The sequence below is a fragment of the Schistocerca nitens genome, chromosome 9 (assembly GCF_023898315.1).
Source record: "Schistocerca nitens isolate TAMUIC-IGC-003100 chromosome 9, iqSchNite1.1, whole genome shotgun sequence".
NCBI classification, from domain to species: Eukaryota; Metazoa; Arthropoda; class Insecta; order Orthoptera; family Acrididae; genus Schistocerca; species Schistocerca nitens.
Genome location: NC_064622.1, coordinates 194808613 through 194828547, shown reverse-complemented (window position 1 = coordinate 194828547; position 19935 = coordinate 194808613). Strand labels below are relative to the sequence as shown.

Below are 19935 nucleotides of genomic sequence, written 5' to 3'. Positions count from 1 at the left end.
TTGATCTCTGAAAAACAGCTGGAATTTCTCTTATTATTCGAAGAAGCTGTAGTTCGGCTGATTGCTTCGACTGAAATCGTAACTGCTCCGGCCGTATAATGTTGTGGTTCCAGTTGGTCGTTGACTCGTTTTAACAAGGTCCTTTCTAAAAAAACAAAAAAATGCATTGTTGATAGCAGACCAAAGGGTCGGCAGCTGACAGGTTCAGACTGGTTTTTCACGGATTTTAGAATGGGTATTATTTTTGCCATCTTCCAGGCACTTAGAAGGGGGGGGGGGGGGGGGGAGGCATGGTTCAAATGGCTCTGAGCACTATGGGACTTAACATCGGAGGTCATCAGTCCCCTAGAACTTAGAACTACTTAAACCTAACTAACCTAAGGACATCATACACATCCACGCCCGAGGCAGGATTCGAACCTGCGACCGTAGCGGTCGCGCGGTTCCCGACTGAAGCGCCTAGAACCGCTCGGCCACTCCGGCGGCGAGGAGGTATGCGTGAATCGTACACCTGTTATTGGTTCCCAGTAAAGTCATATATATATCCACTCGATTTCCGCCATGCTTCAGCAACAGTAATCCAGAAGGAAATTTTCACTCTACAGCGGAGTGTGCACTGATGTGAAACTTCCTGGCAGATTAAAACTGTGTGGCGGACCGAGACTCGAACTCGGGACCTTTGCTTTCGCGGGCAAGTGCTCTACCAACTGAGCTACCCACGCACGACTCACGCTCCGTCCTCACAACTTTGGAAGGTAGGAGACGAGGTACTGGCAGAAGTAAAGTTGTGAGGACGGGGCGTGAGTCGTGCTTGGGTAGCTCAGTTGGTAGAGCACTTGCCCACGAAAGGCAAAGGTGCCGGTCCGACACACAGTTTTAATCTGCCAGGAAATTTCAACAGTAATCCAGTTTTAAACGAAAAGGCAGTCTCTGTTGCAGGTACTTACTTTAAAATTGACGCGTGTAGCTCCTCCTCGGAACTTCTTTGCTAGCGTAAACCGCTCCATTCACTATTTTGTTTTTGAATAGTGCGGTTTACGTTGTCAAAGAAATTCAGAAGATGCGCCACTAGGGTGAAACGCGTTAATTAAAAAAAAAAAATACCTGCAACAGACTGCCTTTTTATTCGGAAGTCTTGTCTCGTGGGATTGTTCTTGGTTTTCCTTATTTGCTTGCTATTTGGATCTTGTTAGTAACTATCCTAATGCGATCTATCACATCAGCTGTCTGAGCTGAGAAAATTATAGAAATTCTACACTAAATTTTGTATATAGCTGCGTTTGGTCGTCAACAATGATTAAACGAGGAAAACTTTATTATTTTTTTTTATATTTTGCACAGTGGCATACTCATGGTGAAACGTATATGGTGTTTTAAAACGACTGTGAATAATACGTTACGAAGAGCGTAGTCACAGCTTCATAACTTCCATTAGTTGTAGACGTCTACGTATCTGTTGCCAAGCAACTGTAATAACGAGTACTCGTTCAGCATTCATACACCTTGCACTTTCTGCTATCTTGTTAAGCGGGTTTCAGCGTGCTTCGCGGCCTGCACGGAACATACCAAATATTTAAAAGCTTTCTCTAAGCTCTAACTTGATCATGTTGAGCCCACAGTTGACATTAATGTTAATAATTAATGAGAAACAACTCAGCTGTGTTATAACACCTTCTTGTGTTGCGACCGGTTTCGTTTCTTTGTACATCTTCAGGTTGGCTGCAGTTAAGAAAACAGGAAATTAGGCTAAAGCTGCAGTATCTTACGAACAGAACTGGAGACTCGCACTCATAACACAGTTGTGCTGAAGTCATGATATAAATGATCTGGTTGTCGTATGTAATGCTACAGACCAAATCCAAGAATACTGATCGTAAAACATTCTGACGACCGATTGGCGAAGTATGGCGACCCGATACTACATGCTGTGTACAGTAAACTGCCTAGCCCTAGACAGAGGTAAACATGTAAACAGTATAACCCGACCACGATGTTATTGCACCTGGCCTCCCGTGGCCGTCACCGGAAACACACGGTGATGTTACAGTACAGTGATGACTGAGGAAAACGCATCACACTGTGAATGATTCAAAGACAGCTGTGTTTATATTATCAAGTGGTTCAGCGCGTCTTCGTGAAATATCACGATAAAAACTAACGATAAATCGAACGAAACGACCTCCCTTCTAGGTGAAATAATATTGTAGTCGAATAATACTCGAATTTGGCCTCGATCCAGTGCTATAGTCGACTGTGCGATCATAATCGTTACAAGCAATTACGAAACTTAAGTACAGAACTAATACTAAAGAGTGCGCAATTAATGGAAACAGCTGAAAAGTAGAACCGAACAGACTGTGTTATTTTCGTCCGGTTCCACTTTCAATTGTTTGCATTAATTGTGCCCTCTTTAATATTAGTTTCGTTCATAATGTTTCGTCATTGCTTGGAACGATTATGATCGCATAGTCGACCATAACACTCGACAGAGACTAAATACTGAGTTTACGTGTAAACTCTGTCCTGTAGCGCCGCTGTCTAGTTGTTTATTGTATGCAACATGCCGCATCGTCTCGCAAATACTTCTGCCAAGCGGTCCGCTGAATGTTTGCGATCGTTGCTCTTGGATGTTGTCTGTAACATCACATACCACAAACAGAGCATATATGTATTCACTTCAGCACAACTCCATGAGGATTTCGTACAAAGTTTTTACCAGTGCGAGTCACCTATTTTATTCGTTAAGGTGCTGTAGCTTTATCCCAACTTTCTGTTTAGTGTACCTACATCTCCATACGTACATACTTCGCAAGCTACCGTACGGTGTATGGCTACTTCCCTGGTGTACTCTTGAGGATACCCTTGTACCACTGCTAGTCGCTTTCTTCCCTGTTCCACTCGCACACAGAGCAAGGGTAAAATGACTACCTATATGCCTCCACATGAGCCCTTACTTCTCTTATCTTTGTCGTCCTTAGGCGAAATTTATGTTGACGGCAGTAGGATCATTCTGCAATCAGCTTCAAATGCAGGTTCTCTAAATTTTCTCAACAGTGTTCCTCGAAAAGTACGTCGCCTTCTCTCCAGTCATTCCCATTTAAATTCCCGAAGCATCCCTCTAAACACTTGCGTGTTGTTCGAACCTATCGGTAACAAGTCGAGCAGCCCGCCTCTGAAATGCTTCGCTGTCTTATTCTAATCCAACTTGGTGCGGATCCAAACACTCAAGCAGTATTCAAGAACCGGTTGCAGCCGCGTCCTATATGCGGTCTCCTTCACAGATCACCACACTTTCCTAAAAATTCTGCCAATAAACTGAAGTCGACCATTCGCATCCTCTACCACAGTCCTCACATACTCGTTCCATTTCATATCACTTTGCAACGTAACTCTCAGATATTTAAACGACATGACTATGTCAAGCAAGACACTACCTACACTGTATCCGAACGTCATGGGTTTCTTTCTCCTTCTCGCCCGCATTAACTTACACTTTTCTGTATTTAGAGCCGCCGGCCGCGGTGGCCGTGCGGTTCTGGCGCTGCAGTCCGGAACCGCGGGACTGCTACGGTCGCAGGTTCGAATCCTGCCTCGGGCATGGGTGTGTGAGATGTCCTTAGGTTAGTTAGGTTTAAGTAGTTCTAAGTTCCAGGGGACTTATGACCTAAGATGTTGAGTCCCATAGTGCTCAGAGCCATTTGAACCATTTTTGTATTTAGAGCCGATGCCATTAATCACACCAACTAGAAATCTTGGCTAAGTTATCTTGCCATCCTACAGTCAATCATCTTCGACACATTCCGTACACCACAGCGTCGTCAGCAGCCAACTGCAAATTGCTGCTCACCTCGTTCAGTCAGATCGTTTGTCTATAGAAAATGATACGGGTTCTATCACACTTCACCGTGACACTCTTGACGATACCCTAGTCTCTGATGAACACTCGCAGTCTGTAACAACAAACTGTGTTACATTACGTAAGAAGCCTTTCAGGCACTCGTACCTCTGGGAACCTATTCCGTATGCTCGTACCTTCGTCTGATCTGGGATACCGTGTCAAATGCTTTACGGAAATATAAGGAATATGGAATACTGCCCGGTGTGCTTCATACATAGTTCGCAATATATCATGTGAGAAAAGGGCAGCCCGAAGACATTCATAGAAATGAAACCGGTCGTAACACAAAAAAATGTGTAATAATATGGCTGCGATGCTTTTCATTAATCAAATGGCTCTGAGCACTATGGGACTCAACTGCTGAGGTCATAAGTCCCCTAGAACTTAGAACTACTTAAACCTAACTAACCTAAGGACAACACACACATCCATGCCCGAGGCAGGATTCGAACCTGCGACCGTAGCGGTCGCGCGGTTCCAGACTGTAGCGCCAGAACCGCTCGGCTACCAGCGGCCGGCGTTTCATTAATCAATAATAGTTTTGCCTACTATTGGGTGCGGTACACAACGTATGGTTCTAACCTACAGAGCAGCTACGGCGACCTCCAAAGAGCGCAGACGAAAGCAGCCAAGGGAAGGTCGTTAAACTTCCCTGCTGGGAATTCCCGCCCGCGAGCTTTGAATCGGTGCCAGTTGTGTTATGCAGTCGGTATGCGGGCGAGCGCAGCCTTCGTAGTGACTCCGCAGTGTGCCAGAGACGGTTGTCGGCCTCGCCCAAGACAGCGGCTGTACTGTATGGTGCTATGCTGTGACGTCTGTGTTTGCGGCTCGTATTGACCAAGGCCGTCTCCGTTGACACCTGTGTCCTGAGCTTGGCCTGTCCTCCCGTCATTGGAAGCGGCGGTCGCAAATCACTATGTCCGTATCCCGCTTCTTACGTAAACATATACACTGAAGTGACAATGATAGTGATATGTACATGCAGAGATGGTAGTAGTATTGCGTACACAAGGTATAAAAGGGCAGTGCATTGGCGGAGCTGTCATTTGTACTCAGGAGAGTCGTGTGAAAAGGTCTGCAACGTGTTTATGGCCGTACAACGGGAGCTAAAAGACTTCGAACGCGGAATGGTAGTTGGAGCTCGATCAGGGGATATTCCGTTCCGGAAATCGTTGGGGAATTCAGTATTCTGATATACACAGTGCCACGATTCTGCCGAAAATACAAAATTTCAGGCATTACCTCTCACCATGGACAACCCATTCTCTGGCGGCCTTCACTTAACGATTGAAAGAAGTGCCGTTTGCGTAGAGTTGTCAGTGCTAACATTCAAGCAACGCTACGTGAAATAACAGCAGAAATCTGTTAGGACAGTGAGGCGAACTATGGCGCTAATGGGCTATGGCAGCAGACCACCGACACGAATGTTGATGCTAACACATCACCTGCAGCCCCTCTCCTTGGCTCGTGACCATATCGCTTGGACCCTAGACGACTAGAGAACTGTGGCGTAGTCAGATGCATCCCGATTTCACTTGGTAAAGGCTCATGGTAGGGTTGGAGTGTGACACAGATCCCACGACGCCACGGTCCCAATTTATCAACAAGGCACTGTGCAAGCTGGTGGTGCCTGCCTAATGGCGTGGGTTGTGTTTACATGGAATGGACTGCTTCCTCTGGTCCAACTGAGCCGATCAGCGATCGGAAATGGCTATGTTCGCCTACTTGGAGACCATTTTCAGCCATTGATGGACTTCATTTTCCCAAATAACGATGAAATTTTTATGGATGACAATGCGCCATGACACTGGGCCAAAGTGGTTCTGGACAATTCGAGCGAATGATTTGGCCACCCAGATCGCCTGATAGAGTACCATCGAACATTTATGGAACATAATGGAGAGGTCAGTTCGTGCACAACTTCCTGCATCGCCAACACTTTCGCAGGTATGGACGGCTGTAGAGGCAGTATGGCTCAATATATCTTCAAGGAACTTCAAACGACTTCTTGAGTTCATGCCACGTCGAGTTGCTGCACTATGCCAGGCAAAAAGAATTTCGACACGATATTAGGAGATATCCCATGACTTTTGTAACCTCAGTATAAATGCAGTGTATTAAAAAAAGGAGGGGTCTAGTACTCATCTAAACAAGAAAAATAAATGTATTAGATGTGTGTCCGGAGATCTCGTCACTTGTTAGATGCCGAAAGACGTTTAGTTACGGATACGAGTACAAAAATAGTTCAAATGGCTCTGAGCACTATGGGACTTAACTTCTGACGTCATCAGTCCCCTAGAACTTAGAACTACTTAAACCTAACTAACCTAAGGACATTACACACATCCATGCCCGAGGCAGGATTCCAACCTGCGACCGTAGCGGTCGCGCGGTTCCAGACTGTAGCGCCTAGAACCGCTCAGCCACTCCGGTCGGCGATACGAGTACAGTCGTTGCCTTGGCGTTCTGTCAAAAGTGCAGGCAGAATGTTTAAATGTCTTTCTGTATCATAGAACTTCCTCTCACGGGACGTGTAAATTGTAAACGCACGAGGACAAGGAGGTGGAATTGCACGTTCCACTACACTCCGTAGGGTGAAATGAAGAACCTGGCATGTCAGATTTCTGCCTCGTGGAGAGGAACGTGGCCAATGAGATACGACATTGTTTTCATCTCACAGAGAGAACTGAGGAGCCGTCTTGTTGTATTGGATTAAATTACGTATTTGGTTGGTCTTCTTTATCATAGAGTATGTAGTATGAATATAAGCTGTTCCAAAGCATCAGCAGTTTGAGAATTTCTCGAAAACGCGTTATTCGTTGTAATAAATTGACACAAAACTACATACTGGTAGATAAAGGCTTGTTGTGTTGACGTTTTTAGTTTTATAACTTGCGTGCTATAAAAATGTACCGTTTCAGTGCTGCTGCACAATGAGCTATCAAAAGTGCGTAGATTTGATACAATCTGTTTTAGTTAAACACCAAATAATGATAGTTTTACGAGGTGCATTCAGGTTCTAAGGCCTCCGATTTTTTTTCTAATTAACTACTCGCCCGAAATCGATGAAACTGGCGTTACTTCTCAACGTAATCGCCCTGCAGACGTACAGATTTTTCACAACGCTGACGCCATGATTCCATGGCAGCGGCGAAGGCTTCTTTAGGAGTCTGTTTTGACCACTGGAAAATCGCTGAGGCAATAGCAGCACAGCTGGTGAATGTGCGGCCACGGAGAGTGTCTTTCATTGTTGGAAAAAGTCACTAGGAGCCAGGTCAGGTGAGTAGGGAGCATGAGGAATCACTTCAAAGTTGTTGCGTAACGATAGCTCGATGTGCGGGTGCGTTGTCTTGGTGAAGCAGCACACGTGCAGCCCTTCCCGGACGTTTTTGTTGCAGTGCAGGAAGGAATTTGTTCTTCAAAACATTTTCGTAGGATGCACCTGTTACCGTAGTGCCCTTTGGAACGCAATGGGTAAGGATTACGCCCTCGCTGTCCCAGAACATGGACACCCTCATTTTTTCAGCACTGGCGGTTACCCGAAATTTTTTTGGTGGCGGTGAATCTGTGTGCTTCCATTGAGCTGACTGGCGCTTTGTTTCTGGATTGAAAAATGGCATCCACGTCTCATCCATTGTCACAACCGACGAAAAGAAAGTCCCATTAATGCTGTTGTTGCGCATCAACATTGCTTGGCAACATGCCACACGGGCAGCCGTGTGGTCGTCTGTCAGCATTCGTGGCACCCACCTGGATGACACTTTTCGCATTTTCAGGTCGTCATGCAGGATTGTGTGCACAGAACCCACAGAGATGCCAACTCTGGAGGCGATCTGTTCAACAGTCATTCGGCGATCCCCCAAAACAATTCTCTCCACTTTCTCGATCATGTCGTCAGACCGGTTTGTGCGAGCCCGAGGTTGTTTCGGTTTGTTGTCTCACGATGTTCTGCCTTCATTAAACTGTCGCACTCACGAACGCACTTTCGACACATACATAACTCAATCACCACATGTCTCCTTCAACTGTCGATGAATTTCAATTGGTTTCACACCACGCAAATTCAGAAAACGAATGATTGCACGCTGTTCAAGTAAGGAAAACGTAGCCATTTTAAATATTTAAAACAGTTCTCATTCTCGCCGCTGGCGGTAAAATTCCATCTGCCGTACGGTGCTGTCATCTCTGGGACGTATTGACAATGAATGTGGCCTCATTTTAAAACAAAGCGCATGTTTCTATCTCTTTCCAGTCCGGCGAAAAAAAATCGGAGGCCTTAGAAGTTGAATGCACCTCGTAGATACAGTCTTTCGACAGTGTATACCCTGTCCAGGGGCCTGTCTGCCATGATGATGCCACAGCTTATTTGATACAGTCGTGACCTGTGAAGCGAAAAGTAACAAGTATTCAATCACCTCCTTCCAGACGTTAGTATTTCACCTTTTGTTTCCTAAAAGATGCTGTTGATTTCAAATGATTCAAATGGCTCTGAGCACTATGGGACTTCACATCTGAGGTCATCAGTCCCCTAGAACTTAGAACTACTTAAACCTAACCAACATAAGGACATCACACACACACCCATGCCCGAGGCAGGATTCGAACCTGCGATCGTAGCGGTCGCGCGGTTCCAGACTGAAGTGCCTAGAACCGCTCGGCCACATGGCCGGCTGCTGTTGATTTAATAGGAGTGTTACCTCCTGTAGTCCATGTTATTTATTATAGATAATGTATTTGTTTACTTTTTGCAAAGGCCAACGGCTAGAATGTTTCCCAGTGTTCAGAAATCCTAACGTAGCTGCCAGTTAGTGAAAAATACATATACCTATCTCTTGGTTTTATGGTGCGCCTCATGTTTGTATCTTGACAGTAGATATCTTTTTCAGTTATGATGAGCGGCCTAGAAAAAATCTCCCCTTCCATTCGAATGAAATTACGAAACAAACCTCAATCGTGAAATCCATGTGGTGAAGTACGTTACTTCAGAGAGACGGTAGTCGGTGCATCATCGACAATATGAATACTGTGAACGCACAAACTGGCATTAGACAGTACATTTTAACTATATTTAATTTTAAAACTAAAATTGGAAGGTGATTGCATTGAGTTAATGAGTTACTTCTAATAGTGTGTATGTCAGATTTTGTAAAGTGTTATTTGTTGCTGAAGCGATCTACGAGTCCAGAATATTTTTAGTGATTTCCTCCGCTTTTTCTTCTACTATCGTCCGCCTGCTTAGCCGAGTGGTAACGTGCTTGCCTACCATGCACCGGGCCGGGGTTTGATTTGCGGCCGGGTTGGAGATTTTTCTCCGCCCGTGGACTGGGTGCTGTGTTATCATCATCAATCATCTCATCATCGCCGAAGCGCAAGTCGCCCAACCTGGCATCACCTGAAATAAGACTTGCAACCCGGCGGCCGAACTTCCCTGGACGGGGCCTTCCGGCCAACAATGCCACACGATCATTTCATTTCTTCGAGTATCGCAACTGTTTTGCGCGCCACAATTTTCGTAGAACACTTATGTAATTTACGCGCGAGATGCCGCAGACTGCCGCTGAGACAGCAAATCGCGATGAGGCACGTTCCGTGAGATACTGCAGGTGGTTTCAACGCGACAACGGACACCACCACGCGTGGCATGCTTTGCGATGAGAAACACGTCCAGTGTGAGGACGGCTTTAGATAGTTACCGTACGTGATTCCGATTACTTGCTACTGTAAGTTATTGTCAGGTTAGTCTCATTTTGCAGTACACTACTCGCTACTCTGGGTATGTGTGGTGGTGTCTTACTACTGCAAACGACACTTTTGTCTTTTTTGTAACGTACTGTTTTTTCGGATGAATGGTTCATTATGATTTTATCATTTCAACTACTGCTCCACAAGTGACAAGGTGAATAAAACTTCCCATTACAGTGTAGCAAATGGAAGTAGACTGCCAGCATATGCTCTCTGTTCCACCAACTTTCCCAGCCTGTTAGGGACACAGGTTCTCCAGCAGCCGAAAATGTTAACAGCGGGATGCCTCGCTCAGCCTGCACTCCTGTGATGAAGGAGAATGTGCTACATTTAGTGGACGAAAATCCTGTAACCACTGGGCGACGATTAGCAGCAGTTGATGTAGCACTTGTCCTCTTGTTTGGTTGGGTGGTCCTTCATGAACAACTGCTGTACTGCAAAGAGTGTGTGACCTCTTACCCTTTAGATTATTCCAGCATTTGACTTAGCGCTTTGGGGAAACTATTGAAAACCTGGACGACTGGACCGAGATTTGAACTGCTTTCCTCCAGAATGTGAGGAGCCGCCTTGTTTGGTGAAAGTAAATAAAATCAGACCAAGACGACTTAATTGGAAGTAGGTAGGTGACATCAGAAAACATATAGTAGCAACATAGATGACTGTAGCTGAATGGTATAATGTATGGTTATGTTCAGAGACAGTCATTATCCGGCATACATTGGTGATGACAAGGATGACGACGATGATGATGAGGAGAATAAGATAGGATGATGACTCTTTTTAGGTCATGTCATGACTGTAGCATTATTCATCAAAGCTGGGCTCACTAACTGAATCAGTTATGCATTTCACAACATGAAACAGAATCCCACCATGTTCGACAGAGCTGGGCAGTCATTGCTTCAAAGATGTAAAGTAGGTACAGCAGCAAGACTCAGCTCAGACTGTTGTTGAAGCCTCTTGTGAATTAATTTGAACATGTCTTCCATAAAATATCATTTTTATTACTTTAAATTCTCTGAAGCTTGAGGAAGTTTCATTTGCATAATATACAATACCTTATAGAAGAGATCATGAACAATGTTCATTAAAAAAAGTAATTCTGTGTGACATAATATCGCAAGGCACTAGACGAGTGGCCCAAGGCACTTTAGAGTTCATCAGTGTATAGAGAAAGAGTAACAATGGTAAATATTAATAGTGTGTCCAGTGACTGGCCAAGCACAGCTTTAGGTCTGTACAGAGAAAGTCGGTGGAGGTGACGAGGAAAGGCACTGAAGTAAGGAATTCGCCTAAAAACAGTATTAGCACTAACCAAAAGCTTTTGGAACAGCTTTGGTTGCCTTTCAGTGGCTGTGGCATGAATGTGTAGTTGACATATTAAAAGAACTTTGCAGGTTTACCATAAACTTATGAGACTGACGTACTTGGATAATTTCTATGGTAAATCAGTCGATTACTCCAGTCTTTATTCTGTATGTGCACATCTGTAATTTGTCTTTTTATCTGCATAGTTTAAATCCTAACTCAACAAATCCATTCTATTCCGGGGACTACTGACTTATTCGTTGTTGTAATGTCATATAGGTTACAGCTCCATGTTCTTACATACAAGGAATGAGCACTGTGTTGCACTGATCTCTTATCTTGATTTGAGCCTTTAATGATATCATTGGAACAAGTCACTAGTAAAGCACTAGTCTCTGATAGTAAAAGGCAGTAGTCAGGGACTAAGGGTTGCTAGAGTGGTAGAGTGTAATCATTGATGGATAAAAATCCATTGTAAGACACCTCTCTGAATAAAGTATAATTATTGAAAAATAAAGTGTTCTGCGATTGTATTTGGAAGACTGTAAGTATTTGCTCCCTTATCTTCTTCATATAAACTTCTCTTCTCCTTTCCATCACTGCCTCTGCTAAGTATGCTAGTAGACTTTCTCCCTCTCACTACATTAAAGAGAAATAAGCAGATACCAACCCATAGCGCTTTCATTGTCCTGATAGCCCACATCTTTATAAAAGGTTGGTGGGACACTGCAAGGTTTCGTCATTATGCTTTACTACTGAAGGTCATGAAATTTTACTTAACCTTCAGTTCTATGCGACAGTAAATAATTAAAGTAATAAAAAACTCATTCTAAAACTTCTGTGCATTTTTTTGTACGTATCTTCTAAATTAAAATATTTTTACAGCACCACAACGTATTTTTGTAAACAACATGATGAGTCTGGAGTGGTTTGTAAGCTAGTTGGTGAGGAAGTAAATATTTTGATATGTCATTTTGGAATTGGTTACAGTTTCAGCCAAATCATTGTTCATTCACACCACATTCGCATTTCTCAACCACTGCCAGAATGGAAAAGATAAATTAAGTGCACTCATATTACTAGACGACATATACTTGTAGTCCTGATGAGGCAACAGTTTGTTGCGAAAGCTTGAATTTTGTGTGTATGTTTGTGTTCGTTTGTGTGTCTGTCGACCTGCCAGCACTTTCATTTGGTAAGTCACATCATCTTTGTTTTTAGATATATACTTGTAGTCTTGTAGAGTTGTCCACATATCAGTGTCAAAAATACTTTAAGCAAAGAAAAAAATGAAAGATGAGGTATTAATTTGAAGAAAGTCATGACTATAAACCATGAAGAGCTGCAGAGAATTTAAACATGTATTCATTACCAGTCTTGATCAACTGACCATCAGGAGAAATTTGCTCTCCACACAGGGGCATGGAATACAAACTATAAACTAAGATGTGTTGATGCAGTTTGCTCTTGGCAGTAGTGTCAGTGGCCTGAGACAGTTATTATTTTATTTCATTACCACTGCAGCAAGAAAGATTTCAAACCGCTCATGTAAATAATTGTATATTGCCTTTACAATGAATTTTCACTCTGCAGTAGTGCATGTGCCGATTTCAAACTTCCAGGCATATTAAAACTGTGTGCCAGGCCAGGGTTTGAACCTGGGACCTTTGCCTTCTGTGGACATGTGCCCCACTGTGTGAGCAGCCCAGGCATGACTCACAATCTTATGGCAGTGCCTCAACTCCTAGCTTCCAGACTTCACAGAAGTTGTCTGGGATATCTTGCGAGACTAAGTGTGTTGTGAATCATGCTTGGATGGCTCAGATGGTACATCATCTGTCTGCAAAAGTCAATGCTCACAAATTGTAAGTCTTGCTTTGGCACATAGTTTCTGTTTCATGTTGCCTCATAATAACTCATTGGTCGAACGTGGTAGTGAATAAAGGATTATTTCATCAGCAGTTCTTAGTGGTTTAAAAAATGCAATTTTGTTATAACATAATGGCTTAAGGCCATGTCAACATCAAGGAAACTATACTGAGCACAAGCTGGGGAAGGAAGCAGCTGTTACCATGCAGGCATTTGATTAAGCTACTTAAAGAAACAATGGATAGGTGGAAAGATTTGAACTGCCAACATCTTGAGTGCAAGTCCACTGTGCAAACCACTCTGCCATCTTGCTCAGTTTGTCATGAAGAGCAAGACCTACATAACATTTGCACGGTTATTATGTTTCAGGCAACACTTGCACAAAGTAAACGTAGCTTTCACCAACAATGGCACTGTCCGGTACCAGGATGATGCGTCCTTCACCTTTGTGCCCGAGTTGTCTGTTGGCGGACTCAACACCACGAAGCTGCGTCTCATCAACATGCCGCTGGTGGTGAGTCACATCTGCATTATTGAGAGAAACTTAGACTCATCAATAGCTGAACAGTTGGCTGCAAAATGTGGTAGATTCCATCCTGAGACAATTTTGAGTTACATGCACTATCCTGTGTGACAAAAAAGAACTTAGTTAATTTAAGAATCATTAGTCCTCTTGTTTCTCAATAGATGAAGCCTCTTCTTATTATTTTTTTCACAAGAAATAGGTAGCTCCTGGGTTACATCCTTCTGTGTCAGGCGACTGATGGAGGGTTATTTTGTTTATAGAAAAGTTACGCAACTGTGTTAAATGAATAGCAGATTGTTTTCTGACAAGGATGATACTGTATACTGTATATTGTTGAAAGAGTAAAGAGTGAGTCCGAATAGGAAAGAATATTTAGCTCTAACAATATAGACAAGCCCACTGATCAGGGAGAAATTGCATTTAGCAAAGATGTTATGGACAGAAATCAAAAGCTTAGACAAAGCAAATTTTTTTTAAAATGATGTGTAATGAAATGATGGATGATTGATGGCAAGACATACAAAACTGTAAATGTCAAATGTAAATTATTCCGAATTAGTGGCCATGATTGTGCTAAGCTGGGTTTCCCCCAAACACTGTACAAAAACTTTCAACTAAACAACTTTTTTCCCATAATTTTTCTGCATTGACTGGACCAGATACTGTAGCTCCAAACGAGTTTTACTAGATACCTATTTCCATACCAAACATTTGTGGGTTTGTTTCTTCTTTGTCAGTAACAGAATAAATTATTCAGCTAAAAGTTGTGCAACCATATTAAGTCCTTTACAGGGAAAAACTAGTTTCATTCAAAGCTTAGCTTACTGGTAAGATTTTGGTGACACCAATTACACCCCCCCCCCCCCCCCCTGAGTATCTGCACCTGTCACCATAATGAAAGCCATGTAAGTAGCACTTTGAATAGTTTCTGTAACTTTTTTAAAGTAACTGAAATTGGCTGGGATCAAATACATGAAAGTTAGTTAATGCAGTGAATTTTATAAAGTTACTGAATTACATTAATACAATACTGTAATAAAAACTCTCTAAGTTATCCAGTTAATTACCAGTATCTGCAGAAAATAATTTGGGGTGTGAACTCATTGAGCCTATACTGAACTTGAGCAGTTTGTGATGAAAAGGTAATATGCTTTTATTGCTGTAGAAAAGAAAGGTCCAAATCCAGGTACAACAACAGCTGACTGGAGTGAGCAATTTGCTCAGTTTTTGCTACATACATTTTTGAATTTCGAAGGGACTTGTTTCCATCTTGGAATCATCCATGTAATGACCAAGCAATAGTACAACTGACAGACAATGGCACAGTGTATGCCTTAAAGAATCATTGCATATTTACAAATTGGACAGGCACAGAGTACACCATGTAATTCGAGCAAAACTGGCCTACAACGGTGGTTTCTGCATGGGCCTTATATACATTTTGCTATAATGTCAGAGTATGTTAAAACCAGAAAGTTAATGAAATTTGACATAAATTCAAACAGAAAATGACATATTATGAATTGTAAAATAAAATGTCATTAGGCAATAAATGAATCTTATTACAGAAGAGTCTCATTCACAGTGAAAGTAGTCAGCCATGTAAATGTAACAAACATATTGCATTTTAGTGGATTTTTTGGAAAATATCAAATATAATTTCTTCCTAGCATGTTCTCTAGCTTCAGTAAAAATTTACTTCATTTCAGTAATAACAGTTTTCCAAAAATCAATATGGAATTTTCTTGAAGTAGTTAGTTATGTTTTAGCCTTTTTGTTAATAACACATTTCACACCAGCAGGAAAGTGCTTTGCAGTTACATAGTAAGACTCATATCTTAATTTAATTTGGCTTTTTATTCACAAATAACATCGGATTTAAAATATGTGTCACAGAAAAATATCACAACCTTATTTTAGTGGTTTTAAGTAAATGGCATGGTTTAAAACATTTGTACCAATTAAAGAGTAAGGATCGTAAGGAATACATTGTACAGATTTATTTCATCAAAACAGTTCAAAAGTGTAGTGTTAACTATATTGCCCATATTTGTCTATGCGCTTAGGATTACTATTGATTTAGCATTTCAATTAATCAAAAATAATCGAGAATCTGGTGGTAATAAATTTTAAAGAAGTGGGAAAGATCGTTATTGATAAGTTTCAATTTCCAACTTCAGCATATGCAAATGCTAACTTGCATGTAAGTGCAGTGGTGGGAGGATGTACAGTAACTAATTGATGTCTGTGGAAACCTGGCTTAAGTGAAAAATGACACAAAGTAACTTGGCACCTGTACAGGCACACATTCTCAGCACTGGGCAAGCCCACCACTTTGTTCACTGATTTTCTTATTCAGTACTCTAGTCAGAGACTGTGAACTTAAATTTGTGGTGGGACTGGTATAACCTGTTAATACAGTTGTTTGCAATCATGCTAGCTGTGCGTTAAAAGCTGTGATTGTAGATAGGCCTCAGCTGGTGAATTGCAGCTTCCCTACCACCAGTTGGCCACATGCGACAGAACACCCACTAGAACTGTCTTTCCTGTCTTACCATATCACCTGCACAGGTAAGGGCTGGATTATTTTATGTGTACTTTAATTTTTTCAAAAAATTGGATAAAAATTTACAACAGTCTGTTTATTCAGGAGGCCTCATTAGTATCAGTCGAGCTCAGTGAAGAACAGATAATAATATGCACTATCAGCCAAGATCTTTCTCAAGCATGTATTCTGTTCATGGTTGCTATGTCGAAAAAAGGCATTTGCATAATTCTGAAGCATGAAATGTTATGACTGTAAATTGTAATCATCTTTAAATCTGTTTTCTAAAAATAGACAAAATGTCTGTTTTGTGGACAGAAAGAGGTAGCTCCAACAATGGGATATGTTCTATGAGATGTAGAACACGTATTTTGAGGTGAATTACACGTTCCACGAGATGTAGAAGACGTATTTTGAAGTGAAAATCCCTTTAAAAATAAATCAAAATCTAGTGATCACACAAAAGAATTGTTTTCTCTATCAACACAGGCATTCCTTTCAATAGGAATAAATTTCTGAATCTTAGTGCAGTGGTAAATATCAAATGAAGAAAAACTGATTTCTTTTCAAGGTAGTTTCTGAGATCTTTAAAAGATTTTAGTGATAAAAGATACTGCTATATCAGTTCTATTGTTCCAGCATTAAGGCAAATGTGTCATCTATTAAACTGAATGGAAAGAATGAAAAGATAAATATTCTGCTGTTTTTTTAGTTTAGAGTGTAATTAATTAATTTTATAGTTTACATATTATTTTACTTTTCAGTAAAAAATTGGATTTGTAAAACATAAGGCACTATTTAACTGCATAAGTTGTATCCCAGATGTGAAGAGAGTTCAAAGAATGTTGGCAAATATTAGAAAATTTGCCATGAAAGTAAATAAAAACTGAAAAACATCTTCAAATATTTAATGTTTGCAACTGAAAATCATCTTCTTCTTCTTATTTTCATTCTCTGGCATTACAACCCTGTTAGTATGAGCTTGTTCAACAAGTGTCCTCCATTCTGCCCTCTCCAGGGTAGTTCTCTGCCATCCCTTGACTCTTAAAAGATTTTATATCTTGTTCCATATTCTCTATCCATCACTTTCATGGCTTTCCTCTTTGTCTTCTTCTAGTTGGCCACCATTCAGAAACTTTTTTAGTTGTTTTTCAGTATCCATCCTAAGTGCATGTCCAAGCCAGGCTATTCTCCTCCTTTTTATTATTCTGTCAATGTCAGCTCCTTGTATGAGGCGATCCAGCTAAGTGTTTATTCTAGATCTCCAGAAACTATTGTTATCCTGAGCTGTCACAGGATTCATTAGTGACTATGTTTCACATCCATAGGTTACAACTGGTTTTATCCTTGGGAATTTCCAGTTTCAGCTGTCTATTTAGTAAACTAGTGCCAATAATTTCTTAAGCCTGTGGAAGCACCTATTACTACTTACGATCTGTAGTTTTATCTCAAATGAGATGGAATTTTTTGTCCTATTAACATTAAAACTCAAATAGTCTTAAGTTCTGCACTTGTTCATGAGGCTTCTTTCAGCTTGTATTGTTGTCTCTAGTGAAGCCAGACAGAGTAGCCGAGCGGTTCTGGGCGCTACAGTCTGGAACCGCGCGACCGCTACGGTCGCAGGTTCGAATCCTGCCTCGGGCATGGAAGTGTGTGTTGTCCTTAGGTTAGTTAGGTTTAAGTAGTTCTAAGTTCTAGGGGACTGATGACCTCAGCAGTTAAGTCCCATAGTGCTCAGAGCCATTTTTTGTTGTCTCTAGTGAAATTCTTCTTCTACTAATAATTACTACATCATCAACATATGCACACACATGGGTTGACTTTGTGCCTTTGTGATAAGATATTTGAAGCTTGAGAATGGGGGATTCAAGAGTTAGATTAAAAGGCATTGTAGAGAGAGAGAGAGTGTGTCCCTTTGCCTGATGCCTTTACTAATGTTAAATCATTCACTTAGTTCTCCATCCACGCACCCTGTTGCCTTGAAACCAGCCAGGGTTTCTGAATAAATGAAACATCCTTACATGGTATAACAAGCAGTAGCAAATGAATTAACATTTGTGCCTTATAAAAACTATTGATGGCCTGCTTGAAGTCTGCATAGTGGTTCTGAAGCTCAATATTGTACTCGTGCTCCTTTTAATGTATTTGCCTCAGCACAAATATCTGATCTGTTGTTGACATATTAGGCTGAAATCCATTCTGATAGCCTCCCAGAACCTCTTCTGCATATGGAACTAGCCTTTTGTAGTATTCAGGAGGGTAAATCCTCAGTAATTTGAACAAGAAGTCTTGTCTCCTTTCTTGATGGGATAACGCCTAAGATCCACTCTTCCGGGACTGTTTTGTGGTTCCATATCAACTCAGTAGATCGCAAATTAGCTTATGAGAACCAGTTCCCCCATTTTAACAGTTCTGCAGTTATTCCATCAGTGCGTGGTGCTTTTTAGTTTTTTATACAGTGCACTACATTCAATACTCTCTCTGCTGTGGGGTCTTCTGTCTCTGGATCTGCAGTGTAGTAGAGTGGCTGCTCACTCCTGGTAGGATTGCCCTCCAGAATTCCATTGAAGTATCCTCTGCATCTAATCCAGAACATCTTGCATATCTGTCAGACACAGCTGAAAGTGAATACACAATTTGTGTGTGATAGAAAAGAGAAATGTATATCAGTCATATATTAATTCCAATTGTACAGGTAATGTACTGACAGTTTTTCCCTTGGATAAAAATGTCATTTTAAAATTGTTCTTTAACTTGGTAATTTTTTTCGGTCTATTGACTTCAACGTGTCACTTTCAGTGGCTGAACTTGATAGTCCACACACTTTTTCTTGAGAAAATGTTGACTTAAAATATGTTTTTATCAACTTGAGTTTAAAAAAACCCTTTCACCAAAGGCAACATGCTGCAGTGTAGTAGTAAGTTATTCTTTGTTAAGGTAGGCCTAGGGTAAAATATGATCTCAAATAGATGGGGATTTACTAAAACAGTTTACATTTCAAATATATGTATGCTAACTAGGAAATATTTGTTACTGCAGTCAGTGGCAGCCTGTAACATTACAGTCATAGTTCTCTCTCACACGACTCATTTATGGACTCAAGTTTACTTGAATGTTTTTGTTTTTATCATCATCATATTTCATATGTGCTAGTTTTTACTAATAATTATGGTACATCACATAAACAAATTTGGCACTTGGGTGTCACTCTTGGCATGCTGCTCCAAGTGGCCATATGTGTCTCTTGGATCTTATGCTCTGGATAGCCAGTATGTAGGAGAGAGCAATGCTGTCACGCCATCAAATATTAACAGACCTTCAATAGCCATGAAGGTAATAGAAGAGAACAACAAGAACAAATTTGTGTCCAGGTTGCGAGGGGGGCTAATGCATGGACCATTCAATGTCAACTAACAACTGATGAGCAGTTGTACCAGTGCTATGGGGTACACAGTCCACCACTACACAAATGTAGGCTACCTCTGCTTATTGCATGTCACAGACTGCAGAGATTAGTGCAGATGCTTGAAGCATGCTCAACAATAACAAGCCTTAACCTCACTGTTGTTTTTGTACATTGGCTGAGTTAGTTCAGTGAACAGCTCTACTCATAGTGATTTCAGTGCACTTTATTATAAGTGCCCCTTTGTTTGTGTGCACCAAGAAAGAAATAAATGGGGGCTATGATTCATTTTCTGTATTCTGAATGGACTAAAGCTATGAAGATGGTTTGCTGAACACAGCTTCAGTATGTTGATGGCTGTTTTATTGAATGAAACATTAGACAGTGGATAAGTCATTTGAAAAGTGCGCTGAAGAGGGTTCAGGTATGTCAAGCAATTTTGAAAAAGACAGTGACATGGAGACAACTGAGTGAATGATTTATGATAGTCTTTGAGCCAGAAACAAGGCTACTCCATGTCAGTTGAACATCAGTGAAGGTTCATCATTTGTAATGATCGATCAATCTCTAAACTGCTGCATAGCTTATGCTTGTTGGTTGTCATGTCAACTCACAGACACATACAAATATTTGGAAATGTTGAA

At 41.3% G+C, this 19935-nt stretch overlaps 1 protein-coding gene across 1 annotated transcript in view; it reads left to right on the top strand.

Moving 5' to 3' along the window:
* LOC126203612 (lysosome membrane protein 2-like) overlaps window positions 1–19935 on the top strand; it is a 438898-nt gene that overhangs the window by 358852 nt on the left and 60111 nt on the right. The window contains exon 4 of the mRNA XM_049937979.1: window positions 13187–13331. Within this exon, the coding sequence (XP_049793936.1) occupies window positions 13187–13331 (145 nt within the window). The remainder of the gene's footprint in view (window positions 1–13186; window positions 13332–19935) is intronic.